This window comes from Peromyscus californicus, unplaced genomic scaffold (genome assembly GCF_007827085.1).
Source record: "Peromyscus californicus insignis strain IS unplaced genomic scaffold, ASM782708v3 Scaffold_20__1_contigs__length_68692818, whole genome shotgun sequence".
Lineage (NCBI taxonomy): Eukaryota > Metazoa > Chordata > Mammalia > Rodentia > Cricetidae > Peromyscus > Peromyscus californicus.
In genome coordinates this window covers 39,210,500-39,231,254 of record NW_026294503.1, presented here as the reverse complement: position 1 = coordinate 39,231,254, position 20,755 = coordinate 39,210,500, and the positions used below count along the sequence as shown (strand labels likewise).

Below are 20,755 nucleotides of genomic sequence, written 5' to 3'. Positions count from 1 at the left end.
AGGGTCCTGGACTCATATAACAGATGGTCCACTCCTCCACAAGTCACAGAGAATGTCTGAGGTCTGAGGACCAAGAGACGGACATGAGGCCTCACTGGGGATACACATCCTCAATGTGTATGTTGACCCAAGCATACATCCCCAACCTGCCATCCTCAGACGGTGCTGGCTCCACATCACTGTCTCTGGAAGGATGCCGTAGACACTGGAGCTATTGTGACCTCAGGGTGAGGTCAGGGCACCAGAGAAGGGACAGTGCCCGGGACAGAGCTAGTCCGTCGGTGAGGATAGGACTGGCCATTGGGACCTGTGGGTCTCCCACTCTGAGCCTCAACATGGACAGGCAGCAGTCTAACAGGTCACACAGCCGTAGCTCAACTGATGGGACCTCCTCAGCCATGTCCCACAACCCCAGGTCAGTTCAGCCCCGGAGGATGTGGGGGAGCCAGGGCCACCCAGTCTTCAGGCACCTGGCTTTTTCACCTTCCAGGGGAGCCACACGCCACCCCAGAGGGTGCGTCCTGGGCGGGCAGTGCCAGCACAGTGTCTAGAGGTCTCACCTCCGAGAGCAGCCCAGGAGGGATTGGGGTGGGTCCCATGACGCTGCTGCCCTCAGTGTGAGGAGGGGAGTGGTGATCTGGACCACAAGCTCTACCCTGACCGCGGGAGGAGAGGGCAGCAACTGTTCATAAGGACCAGCGATGAATATGGTGGACAAGGGTCCCAGCACAATGTAAGCCAGTGAATGGACAGCTGGACGGACAGGGACAGGCTGCTGCCTACTTCTGGGTCAGCTTCTTCAGGGCAGAGCAGGAGGAACACAGCAGCTTGTGTTCTCACAGACTTGACCATGAGGAGAGGAAGGAGAGACTACTGTTCACTCATTACACGCAACATGTACATGTACACACACATATACACAATACTCTTACACATGTACACACAAATATGTATGCTCATGTATGTCTATATATACACACACATACACAGGCATACATATATATACACATACACACAAACGTGTATGCTCATGTATATATACACACATGTACACAAGCATATATATACACACACATATATACACATATACACATACATACACACAGGTATACACATGTGTGCACATGTATATATACACATATGCACACAGCTATACACAGGTACACATAAGTATACACACACACATATCTGCACGCACACGTATGTACACACAGGTACACGTGCACACAGATGAGGCACCTACAGGGTGGCCTTGCCCACAGGCCACAGCCTTGGCCTAGCCTTCCAGGGCTGCTTTTTGAGTTGACTCCTTCCTCTGCACCAAGGACTGGACATCTCCCACCAGACTGGTCTCCCACAGTTTCGGAGCAGAAATTCACACTGTGATGGCCTCTGGTGAGAGCCAGTTCCTGGCTCATTGAGAGCCACCTTCCAGCTCCGTGCTCACAGTGGGGGGGGGGGAGAACCTCCTGTGGAGTCACTAACCCTATGCTTGGGCCCCATCCTCGGGACCCAGCTTAACCCCGATCATTCGGATGGTCCAACTTCCAAGGATGCATGGTACAGTAAGGCTTCCTTCCACCTGAGCCCTGGAGCAGGGCCAGAAGTCAGTCCATAGCAGGGCTGTAGCATGCTCCACAGCCAGGGCCTCCCCTCTCCTCTGTCCAACCTTATAATAGTTCCTCCCCCAGCTTGATCTCAGGACCAGGGAGGCAGTCTCTCCCAAGAGCACCCTGCTGGGTCCATAGGGAAAAACGGAAGGCGCACGAGCCCCGAGGTGTTCACTGGATGCCCTCAGGCACGCGTGTTACCTAAGCGAAGATTCCGAAGGCGGTTACAGGGTTCTCTAGGCAAAGATCCAGAGGGGCTGGGTTGCCCTGGAGATGAGAATTGGTAGAGTCCTGTCGGTTAGGCCACAAAAGCTGAAAAGTGGTGGAAGAAATCGGGGAGACAAGACGTAGAGGAAGGGTCAGGCTGAAGTTTCAGACAAATTCGTCAAGATGATAACTAAGTGAGACTTGAAAGAAGTGAGCAGCTGGGAGCTGGAGAGATGGCTGAGCCGTTAAAGAGTGTCCACTGCCCTGCAAAGGACCCGAGTCAGGTTCCCAAGCACCCATATCAGCGGACTCACATCCTGTAACTCCAGCTCCGGGCTGTCTGATACCTTCTTCTGGCCTCTGCAGGCACATGTACACATACATACATATTAATTAACTTAAATTTTTTTAAAAAAAAAAAGAAGTCATGAACTAGGATAGCAATGATGTGGATTGCTATCTGGATAGCAGTCCAGATAGAAGGGAGCAGCCAGTGCCAATGTCCTGAACTTGCAGCTTGCCTGGTGCTTAGAGAGAGCCTGAGCTCACTGGACTAGGGTGGAGTGAACAGGAGGCAGGAGGAAATGAGACCCGGCAGGGTGGGCTCCTTTCTACTGTCTGGGTTTCGTTTGTCCGTTTGTTTTTGTTTTTTGTTTTTTGTTTTTTCCCTTTTCCTGTATAATCTTACTTAGACATGGTGGAATTCACTGGTTTGAGTGTGTCCTAGACCACAAAGGAGACAAAAAGCAGCTCTGTCCCCAAACACATCCCACACAGCCTGGCAATGAGTGAGTTCAGCCACACTCAGCCCAGGAGCCACTGACCAATGTTACCTTTTCCATTACATCAGAAAAAAGTAACATGAAGTGTAGCCTTGGGGGTCTGCCTTCCTCTACATCATACTGTGTTTCTGATGTCCGTGCCATTATCGATCTGTTTCCCCTGGATTTCTGGGGTGTGCTATGGCTTGTTTAGAAAGCTCATCTGTATGCTTTGAATTTTTAGCTGTGCTAAATCAGACCACTATTAAACATTTGTGCTGGGATTAGTACATGACTATAACTCACTCGAGTGAACACACAGGGCTGGGGGTGGGGGCTGAGTCACATGCCCACTGCGTGTTCGACTTACCCAACTTTTTTTCCCTCAAGTGCGGGGGTGTAACAGCTCCACCCCAGCTCTGCAGAGACTTCCCACTTCCGCTGTCCCACGGCTTTTGCTGTATTAAGTTTTCCTGATTTTATTATTTTAGGCATGCACGCACAATGCTTCCCTGCTGTGGCTTTGGTTTTTTTCTGTCCTTCAGGAAGGACAGTATGGCCCTGTTCATCCGCGGCTCCGCCATCTGTTTCTCTCCACAGGTGGCTGTCCCATCAACTTTTTCGCCTGTGTTTTGTTCGGTTGTCTGTGTTTGGGTTCGGCTCAGTGTTCTTGGTCTATTTAGGGATTCATTCCTCTGTTACCTGTATGATCTGCAAGGATTGCTTCCGGGCCTGCCGCTCACCTTTCCGTCTGGATACCCTTCGAAAGTTCTGTTTCTACTAAATCAAGGGTATATGTTTGTGGGTAATACTTTTGTTGGTGCATCTGAGAAGTCTTCGTTACTCAAGGTCATGAAGATTTTCTCCTGTTTTCTTCTAGAACTTTCAAGAGTTCGGCCTTACTTTTAACTCCATGCTGTTTCGAGTTATTTTTTGCATGTGTTTGAAATATAGATGGGAATTGCTGTGAGCATGTGTTGAACTGTTTCAGTGTGACATGCTGGCGAATCCAGCCTGCCTTTCCTATTGGAATTGCTTTAGCGTATCTGTCAAAAATCAGTAGCCCGCCGGGTGGTGGTGGCCCACGCCTTTAATCCCAGCACTCGGGAGGCAGAGGCAGGTGGATCTCGGTGAGTTTGAGGCCAGCCTGGTCTACAGAGCGAGATCCAGGACAGGCTCCAAAGCTACACAAAGAAACCCTGTCTCAAAAAACAAACAAACAAAAACATCAGTAGTCTTTGCTGGGTGGTGGATGGTGCATGCCTTTAATTCCAGCGCTCAGAGGCAGAGGCAGGCGGATCTCTGAGGCCAGCCTGTGGGAAGTTTCAATATAAAGTAAATTTTATCATATATGCTCTTTCCTTGTCATTTGTCTCTTGAGTGAGTGTTAGCATTTTATGGCCTCAGCCTAAGTTGTTACCCTAGCTTGAGTAATGTTATTCATGGTATTCCCATATCATCCTGCAAACACCTGTAAGATCTGTAGTTATGCACCACTCTATTTTAAATTAATCATTTGCATCGTCTCCTTTTTTTGCTCCAATAACCCCACAAGGAGTTTTTCAATGAATTTGGCCTTTCACAGAACTAGTATCAGGATTGGCTGGTTTTCTCTATTTGTTTAGGGGAGGGAGGGATTTGCTTTTTATTTTGAATTTTTTTTCCTACAGCATATTTTGATCCTATTCTTCCCCCTCCCTTGACTCCTCCCAGATCCTCCCCACCTTGGTTTGCTTATTTCTGTGTTTTATTTCTTTCTGCTTTGCTTCTCATGGTCTGATCTCTCTTTCCACCATGTGGGTCTCGGGGATTGATCTTAGGTCTGATGGAAAATGTCCTCACTGCTCAGCTGTCTCAACAGCCGCAGGTTCTCACCATTTTCTTTCCTTGGTTTGGATATGTTCTGTTTTAGTTTTACAGGTAGATACTAGTCACTGGAGATTTGTTTATTCTGTGTGTGTGTGTGTGTGTGTGTGTGTGTGTGTGTGTGTGTGTGTGTGTGTGTGTGCCTATGCCCTGAAGCATGCCTGGTGCCCCCAGAGTTCAGAAGAGGGTGTCAGATATCCCTGAAACTGGAGTTATAGACAGTGGTGAGCTGCCATGTCAGCACTGGGAATCGAACCTGCCTCTTCTGTAAGAACGGCAAGTGCTCTCCGCTGTCTTTCCTGCACCTGTTTTATTTATTTTTAGACGGGATCTCACTATGTAACCCAGGCTAAACATGAACTCATCATTCCCCTGCCTCGGTCTTGGGAGTGCAGGTTATATCTGAGCGTTGCCACTCACAGCACAAGTACAGTTCGTACAGGAAACACACACTTGAGTCTCACTGTCCTCCTTCCCTTTGACGGTGTCTGCTGCTGGACCACGGTGTCTGCATCACTTGCATTGGATGTGACTGTTGGTATGACTTGGCCTTCTTCACCTCTGTCCTTTACTGTCCTTTTGCGGTTTTGATCTTGTGTCGCTGTTCTTTTTTTTTTTTTTTAAAGATTTATTTATTTATTATGTATACAGAAGAGGGCGCCAGATCTCATTACAGATGGTTGAGAGCCACCATGTGGTTGCTGGGAATTGAACTCAGGACCTCTGGAAGAACAGTCAGCGCTCTTAACCTCTGAGCCATCTCTCCAGCCCGTGTCGCTGTTCTTATTAGTCATTGCTTAGGTATTTACGGGACACAGCACAGCCTGAGTGCCGCCCCCGCCCCTCCGTGTTGTGTCACCCCACGTTCAGTGACAGAACTGGCGACACGTCACCTTCACTTTCCCTGATCTTACGCTGATATGATGTATCTTAATTCGACACTTGTTATAGACTTGCAATGCATTATTTCACATTAAAGTTTAAAGTTGAGCAAAGACCTTTTCTACTTCGGTGCATATTTAAGCCTCTCCAGTGGCCTTTATTCTGTTAGTTCATACATTGATCTATCAGTCTCCTGCCTCCGAACTCCTCTAATGCTATCTGAGGTCTGGGTCTTCTGGTGGTGAATTCATGGGGGGCGGGGGTGTATGTATGCAAAGCACCAAATATCACCTGGAGGTTTCAAAGATAGTTTCTCGAGTAGCACCTTCTAGACAGCTGGAGTCTCCTCCTCCCTTTCTGGTCCTCTGGCTTGCATTGTTTGAACAAGGACACTGCTGTCTTCCTTTCCTTTAATGTGTCTTTTGTTGTTGTTGTTGTTGTTGTTGTTGTTTCTTGCCTTTGGTTTTAGGTGGCATTTTCTTGGTGTCATTTGGTGTGTTCTTTGTGTTTCTTTGCTTGAGGCTCATTGAGCGTCCTGGATGTGTGGATCCTCAGTCTTCATCACACCTGGAAAATGTTGAGATGTCGTAAGTTGTCCCACGGCTTGAAAACTCCGCTCTATCTTTTCCACTCTGTGTCTGTGTTGCATTTTTCAGATCTTTTCCATGTGCTGGTTTCTCCTTCCAAGGTATCTAGTCTGCTGTTCAAGTCACCCACTGGAGTCTTACTCTGAAACATGCTTTTCATCTTTTTTTCTTTCTTCCCTGTCTCTCCTCAGCATCCTTATGTCTCATTCTGCTATGTTGAACATACCTGTTTTAATGTCCTTGTCTACTGATCCTGTGATTCCAGTACTGGTATGTATCTGTTTGTTTGTGACAGGATTTCACACTGTAGCCTCGGCTAGCACAGAACTTGCTGTGTAGACCAGGATAGCCCCAAACTTTCTGAGATTCCCCCCACCTCAGTACTTCATACTTTGCCCTCCGAATTGATTCTGGTCTGTTAACTTTCTCTCTTTGTGGATTGTTTTCTTGCTAAGTTGCATGCCTGATAAGTTTTGAGTGACTGCCAGACACCATGAACTAGACCTTGCTGAGTATGGCGCTGTTTCTGCACACACAAGTATTCTTCAGCTCTGTCTGGAATATGAACTGTTAAAACAGCTGGTCCCTTTGAGCCTTGCTTTTTAGAGCTTTGGCAGGAAGAGCAAGAGCATCCTTGTTTGGGTAGATTTTTCCTGTGATTGACGTGACTTCTTAAAGACTTCATTGTGGAGGTGGAAAAGGAATGCTTCCTAGGACTGCATTAGCCCCAAAGCTTGTTTCCTCTGCTCCTACCCCTGTATGCACTAAGTGCAGATGTAGATGTCATTGAAGGGGACGCTGTAGATCTTCAGAATTCTGCCTGGGCCTCCTCCCTTCAAACACTGGCCACTGTGGTCTCCTCAAACTGTCACCTTCATGTCAGCAGCTCACCAAAGGTCACAGACTTTCCTGGTCCCCACTGGAAACTGGGTTGTGCCCCAACAACCAGCTTTCACAACCTGAGGCTCACCTTGTAGGTTTCCCATCTCTTGGGGACCATTATCCTGCACTGATGTTGTCTACTGCCTGATGACAATGATCTTGTATGTCTTGTGGCAGTTTCTGATTTGTATAAGGCAAGAAGGAAGTCTGGTCCTGGTTGTTCCATCATGGATGCACAGGATGACAGGAATCAGAGACATGGCATGACAAGTGTCACATATGAAACAATGACTAAATAAACATTAGAGACTGCTGCCTTCTAGGATGACCATGAGGGCTGTCTTTTAATACACTCATGATGACTGCCTTCTAGCACACCCGGTGATGGCTGTGTTATCATAGGCCTCATAGTCTTCTTATTTAGTCAGCAGACATGTTTATCCTCTTCATATATGGACCTAAGGAGCAGTCTGGAATAGGCCTTCCCCATGAGAAGTGTGCAGAACTGAGATTTACACACAAGCAGATGGGGTCTTGAAGCAAGGAACAGGGGCCAAGATGGAGTCATGGGAGCACTAGACTTGGGCCACATCCAAAGCAAGAGTACTTTTTCTTCTGGCCCTGGATGGCATCTGCCAGTCTGGGGAGATACTTCCCACCCTTTTGCATCTTCTGTGCTCCTACCCCTACTGCTCCTGCAGATCTGCCCACATAGAGACCCCTCAAGGGGCATCTGGGTGGTCAGGACATCCCCTAGGCCACTCTGAAAACCCTGACTCTCCAAATCAATAAAAGAGATAGAGCTGGTGTGAGACACTCTGAGGTCTTCTGGACCACTAGTGTCTCTGTCTACCACCCCTGCTAGGCCAGGCTGTCTTCTCCAGACCTTCAACTTCTCCACTCATGAGAATCTTTTGCCTAAGAAACTTTTATGAGACTCCAAGGACACCAGTGTATGCAATAGGGATACAAGCCAAACATCCCCATGGATAGGCCTATACAACAGGCATACAAGTCAAACATTAGCTGATCATAAAACCATAAAGTAATGTATCTTAATTCATTTATCTGGTATGTAGGATCTTACCATTTATTAAAGATGAAAGCAAATTAGTTGCTAATTAGATGGATGGGCTTGTTTGTCCAACACAATACAATCCAAAATTATGCTGATCTGATACTTACATGCTAAGTAAGGCTGGCAGGGAAATATTCAAAGCCTTTGTTTTCCATGACACTGTGTACAGTGCAGAATGTGTGGTTGGTGTGTTCAGAACACAGGCTGTGGTGAAGTCACACAATGCAGCCCAGGCAAACACTTCCAGAAACACCTCCAAATCATAGTATGTCTGATTTTGAATCTGTTTTTGGTATCATATGTTCAGAAATCTTTTACTGTTATTAAGGTTTTTTTGAGGCTCCAACATGCAGTTATGTGACCCTATATGGGGTCAGACCCAGTTTAAGAAACTTTTCGGCAATGTCCTGGAGCCTCAAGGCACCCCCACTCCAGGCTCACCAGCCCGCTAAACAGAAGGACAGACACGTGGAAGGACAACATTACAGTGCCTGACCCAGAGCAAACTGTGCCAATGCCCCCTGCACGTGAACTCACATAAGCGCACGTGACGTTTACACACAGAACTTGCTCCATTTCAGAATCTTCTCCCACGTTTCTGTTTCTACGAAGGAGTCACTGTGCACCAAGGAACCTCAAGACTATGCCTCCTGGGACAGACAGTCCCATCCTGCCACCATCATGCTATGCAGTTCCAAGAGCAGCCAGGCTTCCTTGGTGTCCAAGGAACACCAGATGTTTATGGAGGAGGCCTACAATTCAGGTGAGGATGGCCTGGAAGACAGCCAGACAATAGGTCCCATCAAGTCCCTCCACAGGAAGGAGCTCTGAGGGTGAGGACTAGAAGGAGGCCCTCTCCAGGACTCTGTGTATCACAAAGGCTGTGGACAGCTATCTGTGAGAGCCCTGGTTTGCTCCTGCCTTCTGGGGCACCAACAACAACAACATAAATCAATGTCCCCTCCTCCTCTTAACCACACTTCCTCTCTAACCACACCATTTTACACCTCAGAACTTCAGCGTAGACTTGGACCCCTCTTTCTGGAATGCTTACCTCTTCACTCCAATGCCCAGGAGTGTCAGATGACTGGATAGACAGTGGGAAAATCAGAGAATTGATTTCTGGAAGGATAAAGAGATGGTTTTTGAGTGAATTTATGACTACCTGTGTGGATATATTACTAAAGGGATCAAAACATGTATGAATAGATAGTAGTTAGCTAGGTGGATGAATGGACCGATCAGTGGGTGGATTTGGGAGTGCACAAGTGAACGGGTGATTAAACAAACGTGAAATGGACAGACAGGCGAATGGAGAGCTAGATCATTGGATATACAGAAACAGGGATGAATGGGAGGGTGGGTGTGTCAATAGGTGGGTGAATGAGTAGATGGAAATATGAATGAGAGAATAAGAATATGCTGATGAGCGTGCATTGCTGCTCTGTCCCATCTTAAACCCCGTAAGGGACCAAGTAGAAAGTGAGACTATCAGACTACTTCCCCATATGTCCAGCTCTTGTTTTCACTACATGCTTGTCCCTCCTTGCCCACCCAACCCTCTGACACAATAGGCCCTCCCCAAGGCCCACCATCCTCATACCCTTCTTGTCAACTTCAGCCATCTGCTTCAAGATGCTCCAGGACGTCGCCACCTCAGACCCTCTCCAACTCAAGTACATCACCAAGAAGCTGAAGAAGATGGCTCAGAAAACCCCCAACCTGGTGATGGAAACCATCCATGACTACTTCAAAGACAATCCAGAGGTGATGTTGCTTGGGCCCCTGGAGCAGGCATTGGAGCATAGGGGAAGAAGGTTGGACCTCAAGTGAGGTTCAAAGTCTGAATCCTACATAGGGCAGTTGCACCATTCGGGTAAAATGTCAGTCTCTTTGCATGCCAATAGGCTAAGTGGGGAGAAAAGAAAGTGTACTCACGTGGTCTCACCGTGCTCAGAGCACTCTTGTGAGGTAGAGGTGAGGACTTTCAAAGATGAGAGACGATGGCTTCGGGAAAAGGGGATTGACCTAAGGTCACAGAACCAGTACATGGTAGAGACTGATGGCTGAATATGTGGACAAATGGATGGATGATGGACTGGTGGGCAGATGGATATAGTAATTGATGGAGAGGTGGGCTGATATAAGGAGGGAATGAGGGATGTGTGGGTGATGAGTAAACATGGGGATGGATGCATTCATTTATGAATGCTTGAATGCATGAATGCATGGATGCATGGATGAGGGAAAACCTGTCTAAGTGTTAGTAAAGAGATGATCTCCCTTTGGAGGCGGAGTTTTTAAATCCCACAGCAGTTCCCTGAGGACAGAAACAGGCTTTTCTCCCTCTCAGGTCTGCAGGCCAGGCTCAAGGTCAGCACAAGGCAGGTGTCCCCTAAGAATTACCAAATGAATGTGTCCACTTGTGCTCCCTCTCGCCAGCCTCTTTGCATAACCTCCTACCAGGGTTCTCCTTGGCATTCCCCATACTGTCAGACACCATGGTCCCAACATAACCTCTGTCCTCCACAGATCTCCAGCCGGCACAGATTCCGACTCTTCCAGGTCCTGCAGGCTGTCATTGGAGCCCTTGATGTCTTGGAGGAGACATGGCAGAGGAACTTCATGCAGCTGGCCCTGGAGCACATGACCAAGTCCACGGTAGGCCTTCCTCCCCTGGTACACAGACTAGTACCCCAAGGGCTTTGGTGTTTCGTCGGTTGCCTGGGGGTTCAAACTATGTGGGTGCACAGGATTTCTGAGCTCTCCCAGGTGTTGTCTGTATATTCGTATCCTTGAAATGGCCTCTTGGTGCAGAGTCCTGCTAGACTAGGGCCTCAGGGCTCTTAGGCAGGAACCAATCATCCAGCTGCAACTCTACTCTCTTTCTGCGTATCTCTTCCTCACCGTCCCTTCCCTGATGCCCATACACCAGCATCTGAAAGGCCTATGCCAGGTCAATCCACTCCTCAGGTTGTAACCCAGCTTCAGCTCCTTCCTCTTGGGTTCCTGCTTGATGGAGACATGCAAGCTTGGGACTCAGCTGCCTGAGCTCATCAAACCAGGCGTGAACCAGAGATCTCAATGACCCTCCCCCACCAGTCTGGAGGCCATAATGACCTCCAGGGGCCTGGGACAGCTTGTTTTCTCCAGATCCACTGGTTCTGGGAAGCTTTGTGTTGAACTACTCTATACACATGGCACAAATGGTGTTCAGGGAACAGTGACTGTCACCAAGATGTACCACAGTCCAATCTCTAGCCTTCTATACATGAGCCCAAGCTTATTCTCTGCCTGTAACACGCTGAAGAGCTCAGAAGGCTAACATCATGGGAGAAAGTTTGTATTGCCATCTCCCCGCCACATCCAAACCCTGGTCCAGCCATTCCCACACAAGGGCAGGAATCCCACAGAGGGAGGTTCTGACTGAGAGACTATGGGTATGCTAAGTAACTGGGTAGGATGGCCCCCCAGGCCATTGATGAGACACAGGTTGTCCAGGGCCCATGATTGCAGAGTTATAATCTAACTGTAATAGCAACGCTCACACACCCATCAGGATGTGAAGAACTCTGGCTCCTTGGGTCTTTCACACAGCCCTGTGCTCAGCCAGCTTACCAGGTGGTTATTATTACAAGAATAGGTGCATCTGCCCTTACCAAGAGGTTCTTATGCCCCAATTTTACAGAAAAAGGGATGGGGGGCTCATAGCGCTAGGGAGACTTGCTAGCCCAGGTGAGGGAGAACAGATTTGACGAGCCGCCTGGTTCCCAGGGAAGTCTGAACAGCCTTGATGGGCAGAGGAAAGTGGGGAGCAAAGGCTGTGTCCACCTCATTCTCTTTTGTTCAAGTATTTTTTTTATTTTATCATTGTAAAGTATACTGGACACACTGAAAAGCTGCACAGCAAAGGCAAGACTGACCGCAAGTGCCTGCCATACCATCGTATGAGCAGCTGGGGTACCATGAGGATCACCATGAATCTGAGGCCAACCTGGACCACACAGTGTGTTCCAGGCCAACCTGAGCTATGGAGTAAGGCCCTGTCTCAAGAAAGTAAAAGAAAACAAACAAGGAAACTGTAGTCGTACACACGTGCAGGTACAGGCCTACTGTAGTAATGCTCTTTGGGCAGGGACCATGGCTAGAGGTGAAGGCTAGAGGTCAGCTTGGGACATGGTCTGGCTTCCATCTCCCTGGAGTGGGCAAGGTCCCTCCTGATGCTTTCTGACATGAGGCTGGGGTTTGGCAAGCTAAGTGTGGGCACGGTGAGGCGGGCAGGGCTGTTCTGTATTCTCTGCCTCTGAACATGCCCAGATGGGCCTCCACCTCTGCACCACAGGGCTGTTCCAGGAAAGCCACAGTTTCAGGACTCGTCATGGGCTCATGTTATCCAAGCAGAGAGAGTCTTTAGGCATTCCCAAGCCCAGGCTGGTGTCCTGGGGTTGCCCTGGCTCTCAAGTTCCCTGTCGCTTCCTCACGGAAGCCTGGTCCCCACGGCCCAAGTCTTCCTCTGTCCCATCTGCTCTTAAGTTGGACTCGTACATTGCCTGGCAGCTTCCTCACCAAGAACGTTTGGAAGGGACAATTTTGAGTTCTCTGTTTCTAGGAATCTCCCCATTCTCTTGAACCATGGACTGAGAATCACTGTCCCCTAGCCTTCATGCCCTCAGTGTGGTTGTTAAAATCCAGGGCCATCTGAACCCAGGTCCTTCATATATATATATATCTTGCTTTTCCTCCAAAAGTCTAGCATAGTTTTGCCTGTCATGCTCCACATAGTACACTGAGTCTAATAACAGAACTATGGTCATGGCCACACCTACTCCAACAAGGCCACACCTCCTAATAGTGCCACTCCCTATGGGCCTATGGGGGCCATTTTCATTCGAACCACCATAGCATGTGTCCTCAATCTGGCACCAGCATCCTCCTTTGATTCGAGAAAACTGCTCAGCATCCTGTCCTGATGACACCATGTCTCTGCTCTACGTCAGTGCTGAGACAGGACTTCCTCTCCATGCTTCTTGCCTTCTCTCCTCTCTCTCCTCTCCTCTCCTCCCTTCTCCTCTCCTCTCCTCTCCTCCCCTCTTCTTTCCTCTCCTCTCCTCCTCTCTCCTTCCCTCTCCCCCTCCCCTCCCCTCCCCTCTCCTCCCCTCTTCCTCTCCTCTCCTCTCCTATCCTATCCCATCTTCACCTCTCTGTACTGGGAGTCTACAGAATTTCAGACCTTTCACCAAGTATTGTGGTGCTGTATCTAGAACTTTGGGGATAAAATCTTTCTATTTTATTAGCATATATTCGTTGTGCACAGCAACGGGCTTTGCTGTGACACAGAGAAACGTGTGCATCGTGCCTCTTGTTTTTATTCACCCTTGTCATTCTTTCCTTCCAGCTCCCACTAATCATCTTCCTCTCCCCAGGTAGTCTCCTTTCCATTTTCATCTATTTCTTTATGTATTTTCTCAATCCAGATTCCACATATAAGATGAGACAGGCGATAGTCATCTCTCTCCATCTGGCTTATTTCATTTGATCTCCCGTTCCATCCATTTTCCTGAAAAAATGAAAAATGGAAAATTTCAGCCTTTGTACATCTAAATAAAGCTCCACTGTGTGTGTATGCCACACTTTCTGTATCTGCTCATCTTCTGGTGGAGAACGAGGCTGAGGCCATACCTCCGCTCTTGCAAACGGTGCTGTGTAAACATGGATGTGCTCAAGTCTCTGTGGTATGTTGACTTAAGATCCAGGAATGGTAAAGGTGGACCATGTGGCACGTCTAACTTTCAGTTCTTTGGGGAATCACCATACTGATTTCCACAGGTGCTGCTCATGCACAGGTTTGCATTCCTACCAACAGTATACAAAACCTACCCCCTAACACCACCCACGCCAGGCCTTGTTTTCTTGATGATAATACCTTGTACTGGTTAGGCTTTATTGTCAATGTGACATAAACTAGAATCGACTGGAAACAGGGCCTGAGAGCTTGTTGGCGGAACATTAACTTGACTGTTAATTGATGCAGAAGGGCCCAGTCCACTGTGGGCAGTACCATCCCTAGGCAGAAAGATAGCTGAGCAGAAGCCAGTAAGCGAAGCAGTGTTCCTCCATGGTGTCTGCTTCAGTTCCTGCTGTGACTTCCCTCAATAATGGATTGTGACCCGGGAGTGTAGGCCAAGTAAACCCTTTCCTACTCTAATTGATTTCAGTCAGTGAGCGCTTCACCACAGCAACAACAACAAAAAAAAAAAGCAAAAGAGAACACAGCCATTCTTCACAGGGTGGTAGGAAATCTCAATGTAATTCTGACTTGGATTTCCCAGACGGCTAAGGATGTCGAACACTTTTTTTCATACGCTTATCGACCATTTGTACTACTGCTTTTGAAAATTGCCTGTTCAATCCATTATTGGATGATTTGTCTTTTGGTGTTTAATTTTCTTAGTTCCTTAAATGCTCTTGATATTAATCCCCTGTCAGATGAATAGCTACCAACGATTTTCCCCCATCCTGTGGGCTGACTTTTCACCCTGGTAATTGTTTCTTGCGCTGTGCCAAAGCTTTTTAATTTCATGCAATCCCATTTGTCAATTTTTGCAGTTGTTTCCTGAGCTATTAGAGCCCTTTGCAGAAAGTCCTTGCCTCTGTTATGTGAACGAGAATTCCTGGAAAGAAGCTGTGTCTGCAAAGGTTGATTAACTGACGAGAACGTCAGCCATGTGGAGAGGATGGAATGTTACAGATGCAAAGCCTAATTACAGTTTATCTTGGGCTATCTTTAGCCTACCGAATAGCTATCCCTTGCCCTCCTCTGTGTCAGAACAAATACTCCATCACTAACAGATAAAGACAGACTTAATATCCTAACAGATTAAAAAAAAACTTTCAGAATGTATTAGCTTATCAAAACCCTAGTTTTCCAACAATCAAAGGGATGAGTGTTATCAGATAGAGTCTAAGGCCCAAAGCAAAGCTCCATCTTGCTTTAGTCCACCCACATGCTGTACCCACCAACCTATTTGGAAAATACCTTGACTATGTTCATAAATACCTAAATACCTAAAAAGTTCATGAAAATACTACCTCATTGGGACATAGGTTTTGGAGTAACCTAAATCTATGTTCCAGAGCCATGGTCATTCATACTTGGCTCTGGAATAAACTGTCTCTTATGCCCTTTGAGATGAGATCTCTGTTTTTGTGCCAATATCCATATCTTGAGGTGTTTCTTCTATTTATATCTTGAGGTGTTTCTTCTTTTTTTCTTTTCTTCTAGCAGTTTCAGATTTTCAGGTCTTGCATGAAGGTCTTTGATCTTCACCATGAATTGATTTTGATACAGGGTGAGAGATAGTGATCTAGTTTTCGATTTCCACCTGTGGATAACTTGTTTTTCCCAACCCCAATTGTGGAAAGCCGCCATTTCTCCAACACAGGTTTTTGGCATATTTGTTGCAAATCAAAAGGCTGTAGATAGCTGTGTGGGTTTATTTCTGGGGCCTCCCACTGGTTTGTTTGTCTGGCTTGGTGTCAGTACCACACTGGTTTTGTTACTGAGGCCCTGTAGTATAATTGGAGATTAGGTATGATATTCCAGCATTGCTGTCCCTGCTTAGGGTTGTGTTGGTTGGTATTCAGCGTCTTTTGTGATTCCATATGAATTTAAGGATGTTTTCTTTCTGTGAAGAGCATCATTAGGGTTTTGATAGGCTGTATTGAATCTGTAGACTGCTTTTGGTAATATAACTATTTTCATAATATTAATCCTGCCAATCCATTAACGGTGAAAGGCCTGCCTTCTAGTGCCTTCTTTAAGACCTTTATGCAGTGTTTCAAAGTTTCCATAACATATGTCTCTCATGTCCTTTGTTGGGTTTATGCTTGGTTTTTGTTACTGTTTTTGAGACCATTGTGAACAAGATTTGTTTTCTTGGTTTCTTTCTTAGCTTGTGCATTATCAATATAAGGGCATTATTGATAGATAGAAAACTGCTGGTTTTGATATGTTGATTTCTGTATCCTGCTGTTAGTTTTCCAGTGGAGTCTTTAGAGATTCATGTCATCTGCAAATAGGATGGGGTAATATGAGTTCTTAATTTCCTCTTTGTATCTCTTCCATTTCTTTATCTTGTCTCTGTACACTAAGAAGTGACTCAAGCTCTATATTAGATACAAGTGTGAAGAGCAGACATGTTAATCTTGTTCCTGATTTTAGTGGAAATGCTCCCAGTTGTCTTCATTTATTGACTGTTAGCTGTAGGCTTTGCATGCATGGCCTGTATCACATTGAGGTATGCTCCTTTAGGTCCTCCCTTCTTCGGAGCTTTTATGACAGAGAGATGGGAACATTATCAATTGCCTTTTCTGCACCTGTCCATATGATCTTGTAATTTCCATCCCTGATTCTATTTACTTCCTAGAGACACTTTATTGATTTCCATAGAATAAACTATCCTCCCATCCCTGAAGTGAAAGCAACTTGATTATGGTGTATGATTATCTTGGCTCCTGATCTGTTGCTGGGAAAAGACACCATGACCAGGCAATCTTATTTTAAAAACACATTCAATTGGGGGAACTTGTTTACAGTTTCAGAGGGTTAGTCTGTTACCATCACGACAGGAAACATGGTGGCAGGAAGGCAGGCGTGGTGCTGGAGAAGTAGCTGAGCACTTCTCAACCTGATCCACAGGCAGCAGACAGAGGGAGACTGCTCCTGGAATGGGCTTTTGAAACCTCAAAACCCACCCACAGCAACACACCTCCTCCAACAAGGCCACACCTCCTCCAATAAGGCCTCACCTCCTCCAACAAGGTCACACCTCCTAATCCTTCCCAACAGTCACCAATTGGGAACCAAGCCTGCAAATCCGTGAACCTATGGGGGCCAATCTCATTCCAACCACAACATTCCCCTCCCTGGCCCCCATAGGCTTGTAGCCATATTGTAATGCAAAAGGCATTCAGTCCAGCTTCAAAAGTTCACAGTCTTTCACAGTCTCAAGACTGCTTATAAGTCCAAAGTCTCTTCTGAGACTCAAGGCAACTTCTCATCTGTAATCCCCTGTAAAATAAAAAAAAAAAAAAAAGTCAAATACTTCCAACATCCAATGGCACAGAAGGAAGGAAAGGAAGCACTGTGAAGAAATACTGGACCAAAGCAAGAAGGTCAAAACCAATGCCAAAGCACTCTTTGGAACTCCAATCCCTTCCAGCTTGGTTCCCTGCAACACACCTCTCTCTCTTGGGCTGGTTCCACACCCAGTCTGCTGCTCTCTCTGGCAGGTGTCCCACAGCTCTGGCATCTCTGACATCTTGAGGTCTCCAGTGTAATCCAGGCTTCACCTCCATAGCTTCACACAATGGCCTCTCCAGGTGTCCATGCAGGGCCTCCCCTAACACGTGCCTGGCTTCAGCGGCTTTCCTTAACTAGAGAGGCAAATTCCACAACCGCTTTCCTGTATTCTTTACTCTAAAGCCAGAACCACATGGCCAAAGTTGCCAAGTTCTTCCGATGGCTGGGGCTGGAACCTGAACCCCTCCTTAGATTTCATTTACATCAGCTTTCCTTTGTTGGTGGTTTCCTGTGCTGTTTAAGCTTTTCTTTTTTTTTCCTTTTTCTTTTTTCTTTTTTTTTTTTGAATGTGACAAGTGTGTGGTAACACACGTCTTTAATTTCTTTTAAATATTTATTTATTTATTTATTTATTTATTATGCATACAGTGTTCTGCCTGCATCCCTGCAGGCTGGAAGAGGGCACCAGATTTCATTAAAGATGGTTGTGAGCCATCATGTGGAACTGAACTCAGTACCTCTGGAAGAACAGCCAGGGCTCTTAACTTCTGAGCCATCTCTCCAGCCCTAGACTTTTCTTTAATTCCTCTCACAAACAGGAAGCTTACTCAGGTGGGATCTTGCCCTGAGGTCACCACACTTTTTATTCCATTTAGCATCAGGCTTTTCCTTAAACTTTTTATCTCCTTGAGCACTGGGCTTCACTCCAACATTACATTTCATGGTGCTCCTTTTCCCCTCAAACTGCGTATTTTCTATTTCATTTTGCCGTTTGATCTCTTTCATTATAGATCTGCGTAAGAGTGATCACTAATAGCCATGTGACACAGCCTATTCTAGTGTCTTGAAATCTCCTCTGCCAATGACATTAACTCAAAACTCTTCAGTTTCGCCTCCGGCAGATTTTTAGGACAAAGGCAAAAAGCAGCCACATTCTTTGCCAAAATATTCCAAGAGTGTTCTCTAATATTATTCTCTGAAACCTCCTGAGCTGGGCCTCAATACTCCACATCACCTCTCTCTTGTGTATTCATACTGGAATGGCCCAGTAAGTGCTACTTGATACATTCAACCATTTTCCAGTCCAAAATCCCAAATCTTCCATTTTCCTTCAAATAACAACATGATCAGGCCTATCACAACAATACACCACTCTCTGGTACCAACTCTGTCTAATTCACTATTCTGTGCTGTGAAGAGACATCGTGACCAAGGCAATGCTTATAAAGGGAAGTATTTAATTGGAAGCTTGCTTACAGTTTCAGAAGATTGTTGTCATGGGGTGGGGGAATTATGGCACAAAGGCAGGCATGGTGCTGGAGAAGTAGCTGAGAGTTCTACATCCCAATCCACAGGTAGCAGGCAGAGAGAGAGAGACACTGGGCCTAGTGTGGGCTTTTGAACCATCAAAGCCCATCCCCAGTGGCACACTTCCTCCAGCAAGGCCACACCTACTCCAACAAGGCCACATCTCCTATTCCTTCCCAACAGTCCACCATCCCAGAATCAAGCATTCACATATATAAACCTATGGGGGCCTGTGGTGGTATTGTGTTCCCCGAAATATTGTGCACTCTAATAAACTTATCTGGGGTCAGAGACAGAACAGCCACAATATTAAACATAGAGGTTAGGCAGTGGTAGCACACGCCTTTAATTCTAGCATTCCAGAAGCAGAAATCCCTCTGGATCTCTGTGAGTTCAAGGCCACATTGGAAACAGCCTGGCATGGTGACTCACGCCTTTAATCCCAGGGAGTGATGGCAGGAAGCAGAAAGATATATAAGGTGTGAGGACCAGAAACTAGAAGCTTTTAGCTAGTTAAGCTTTCAGGCTTTGGAGCAGCAGTTCAGCTGAGATTCATTCTGGATGAGGACTCAGAGGTTTTCAGTCTGAGGAAACAGGATCAGCTGAGGAACTGGTGAGGTGCGGTAGCTGTGGCTTGTTCTGCTTCTCTGATCTTCCAGCATTCACCACAATAACTGGCCTTAGGTTTTATTTTCATTAATAAGAACTTTTACGATTCATGCTACAGGGGCCAATCTCATTAAAGCCACACAATGATCTTAATGTGTTCTTGAATCTGGTCTGATAGTATTTTATTGAGAATTTTTCTATATTCATTTGGGAAATTGGTCTGTATTTCTGTGTGTGTGTGTGTGTGTGTGTGTGTGTGTGTGTGTGTGTGTGTATGTTTTGTGGGGGGGTATGTGTGATGTGTGGGGGTGCATGGTATGTGTGTGTGTGTATGTGTACGTGTGTGTGTGTGTGTGTTGTGTGGTATATGTGGGTGTGGGTGTGTGTGTGTGTGTGTGTGTGTGTGTGTGTGTATGTGTGTGTGCCTTTATCTAATTTAGGTGTTGTTATGGTTTGAGTGTGGAAGGTTCCTCAGGGTCATATGTTGAACACTTACTCCCTAGATGGTGGTTCTGTTTTAGGAGGTTGTGGGGCCTTTGTCAGGTGGGGCCTTGTTATAGAAAAGAGGCCATTGGAGAGCAGGCTTTGGAGGTAGTAGAACTGTCCTACACTAGCTCAAGTTCTCTCCATTTCTAATAGACCAAGATGTGAGGAATCCCGCCCACACGTTCCACCATGCTTCCCCCACCATAAGGGACTGTACCCTCTCAAACTGAACCAAAGTCAGTCCATCTGCCCTGGAGCTGGTTATTTTTGTCTGACATTATGTCACAGGAATGTGAAAAGTAACTAATTCAGGCACCAGGATAACATTGGCTTCATAGAATGAGGTTGGGATATTCTCTTTCTTTCTATAGAATGGCATCATTTGAGGAGCTCTGATGTTAATTCGTTAAAGGTCCATCCATCTCTGAGATTCCCTTGTTAGGAAAATCCTTACTGTCTCACCCTCATTCTCCTTATACTTCTGTTTAGGTTGTTTCTGGCCACTTGGTTTAATGTTAGGTCACGTGTTTCTAGGAATTTATCCGTGTCTTCTAAAGTATTCTCTAATGATCCTCTGAATTTTGTTGGTATCTGTTATAATGTCTGTGTCCATCCCCCTACCCCCTACCCCCGCTAGTCATCTATAATTTTTTAATTGTGTCTTTGCTAAGAGTCCCAGGGGTCTCTGCAGCTCTTAGAGTAAGGAGCTGTGGGAGGCAAAATGGCAGTTCAGCTCAAAAGGACTCAGTATCCAGTGTTGGTTCAAACTTCGGAAGTCTGACCCCCAAGTGGTTTATTTTAGGCTTATTTAAGCACAGCGCAATCTGGTGGGAACTATTCTTGTGATGATTAACTAAGTCCCAAGTGAACATCAAAGCATACTCAAATCTCTTTGAGGAACAAAGGATGCTAAATACAGATCTGATGTGACTACATCGAAACTCTGTGTAAAGCCCATGTGACATCTCCCATAAAGACGGGTTCTATAGATTGACTGAGAAAAATAAGTTTATGAGAAGGGTCTGGAGGAGGCTCTGGGGCCAAGACAGTCTCCTGCCACACAGATGGCGCAAAGGTCACCAGGCTAGAAAGCACTCCTGCTCCAGACTTCGGGGCAGGAAACAAATTTTGCATTCTTTCCTTTTAAGGAACAACACTGTGTGCTTAACATCCCAGGT

The 20,755-nt window shown here is 46.4% G+C and overlaps 1 protein-coding gene across 1 annotated transcript in view; it reads left to right on the top strand.

The window, feature by feature from the left end:
- The window catches only part of LOC128116598 (maestro heat-like repeat family member 5), an 80,851-nt gene that overhangs the window by 9,067 nt on the left and 51,029 nt on the right, over positions 1–20,755 (top strand). Inside the window, exons 2-4 of the mRNA XM_052747998.1 lie at positions 8,455–8,636; positions 9,495–9,640; positions 10,406–10,534. Coding sequence (XP_052603958.1) covers positions 8,455–8,636; positions 9,495–9,640; positions 10,406–10,534 — 457 coding nt within the window. The remainder of the gene's footprint in view (positions 1–8,454; positions 8,637–9,494; positions 9,641–10,405; positions 10,535–20,755) is intronic.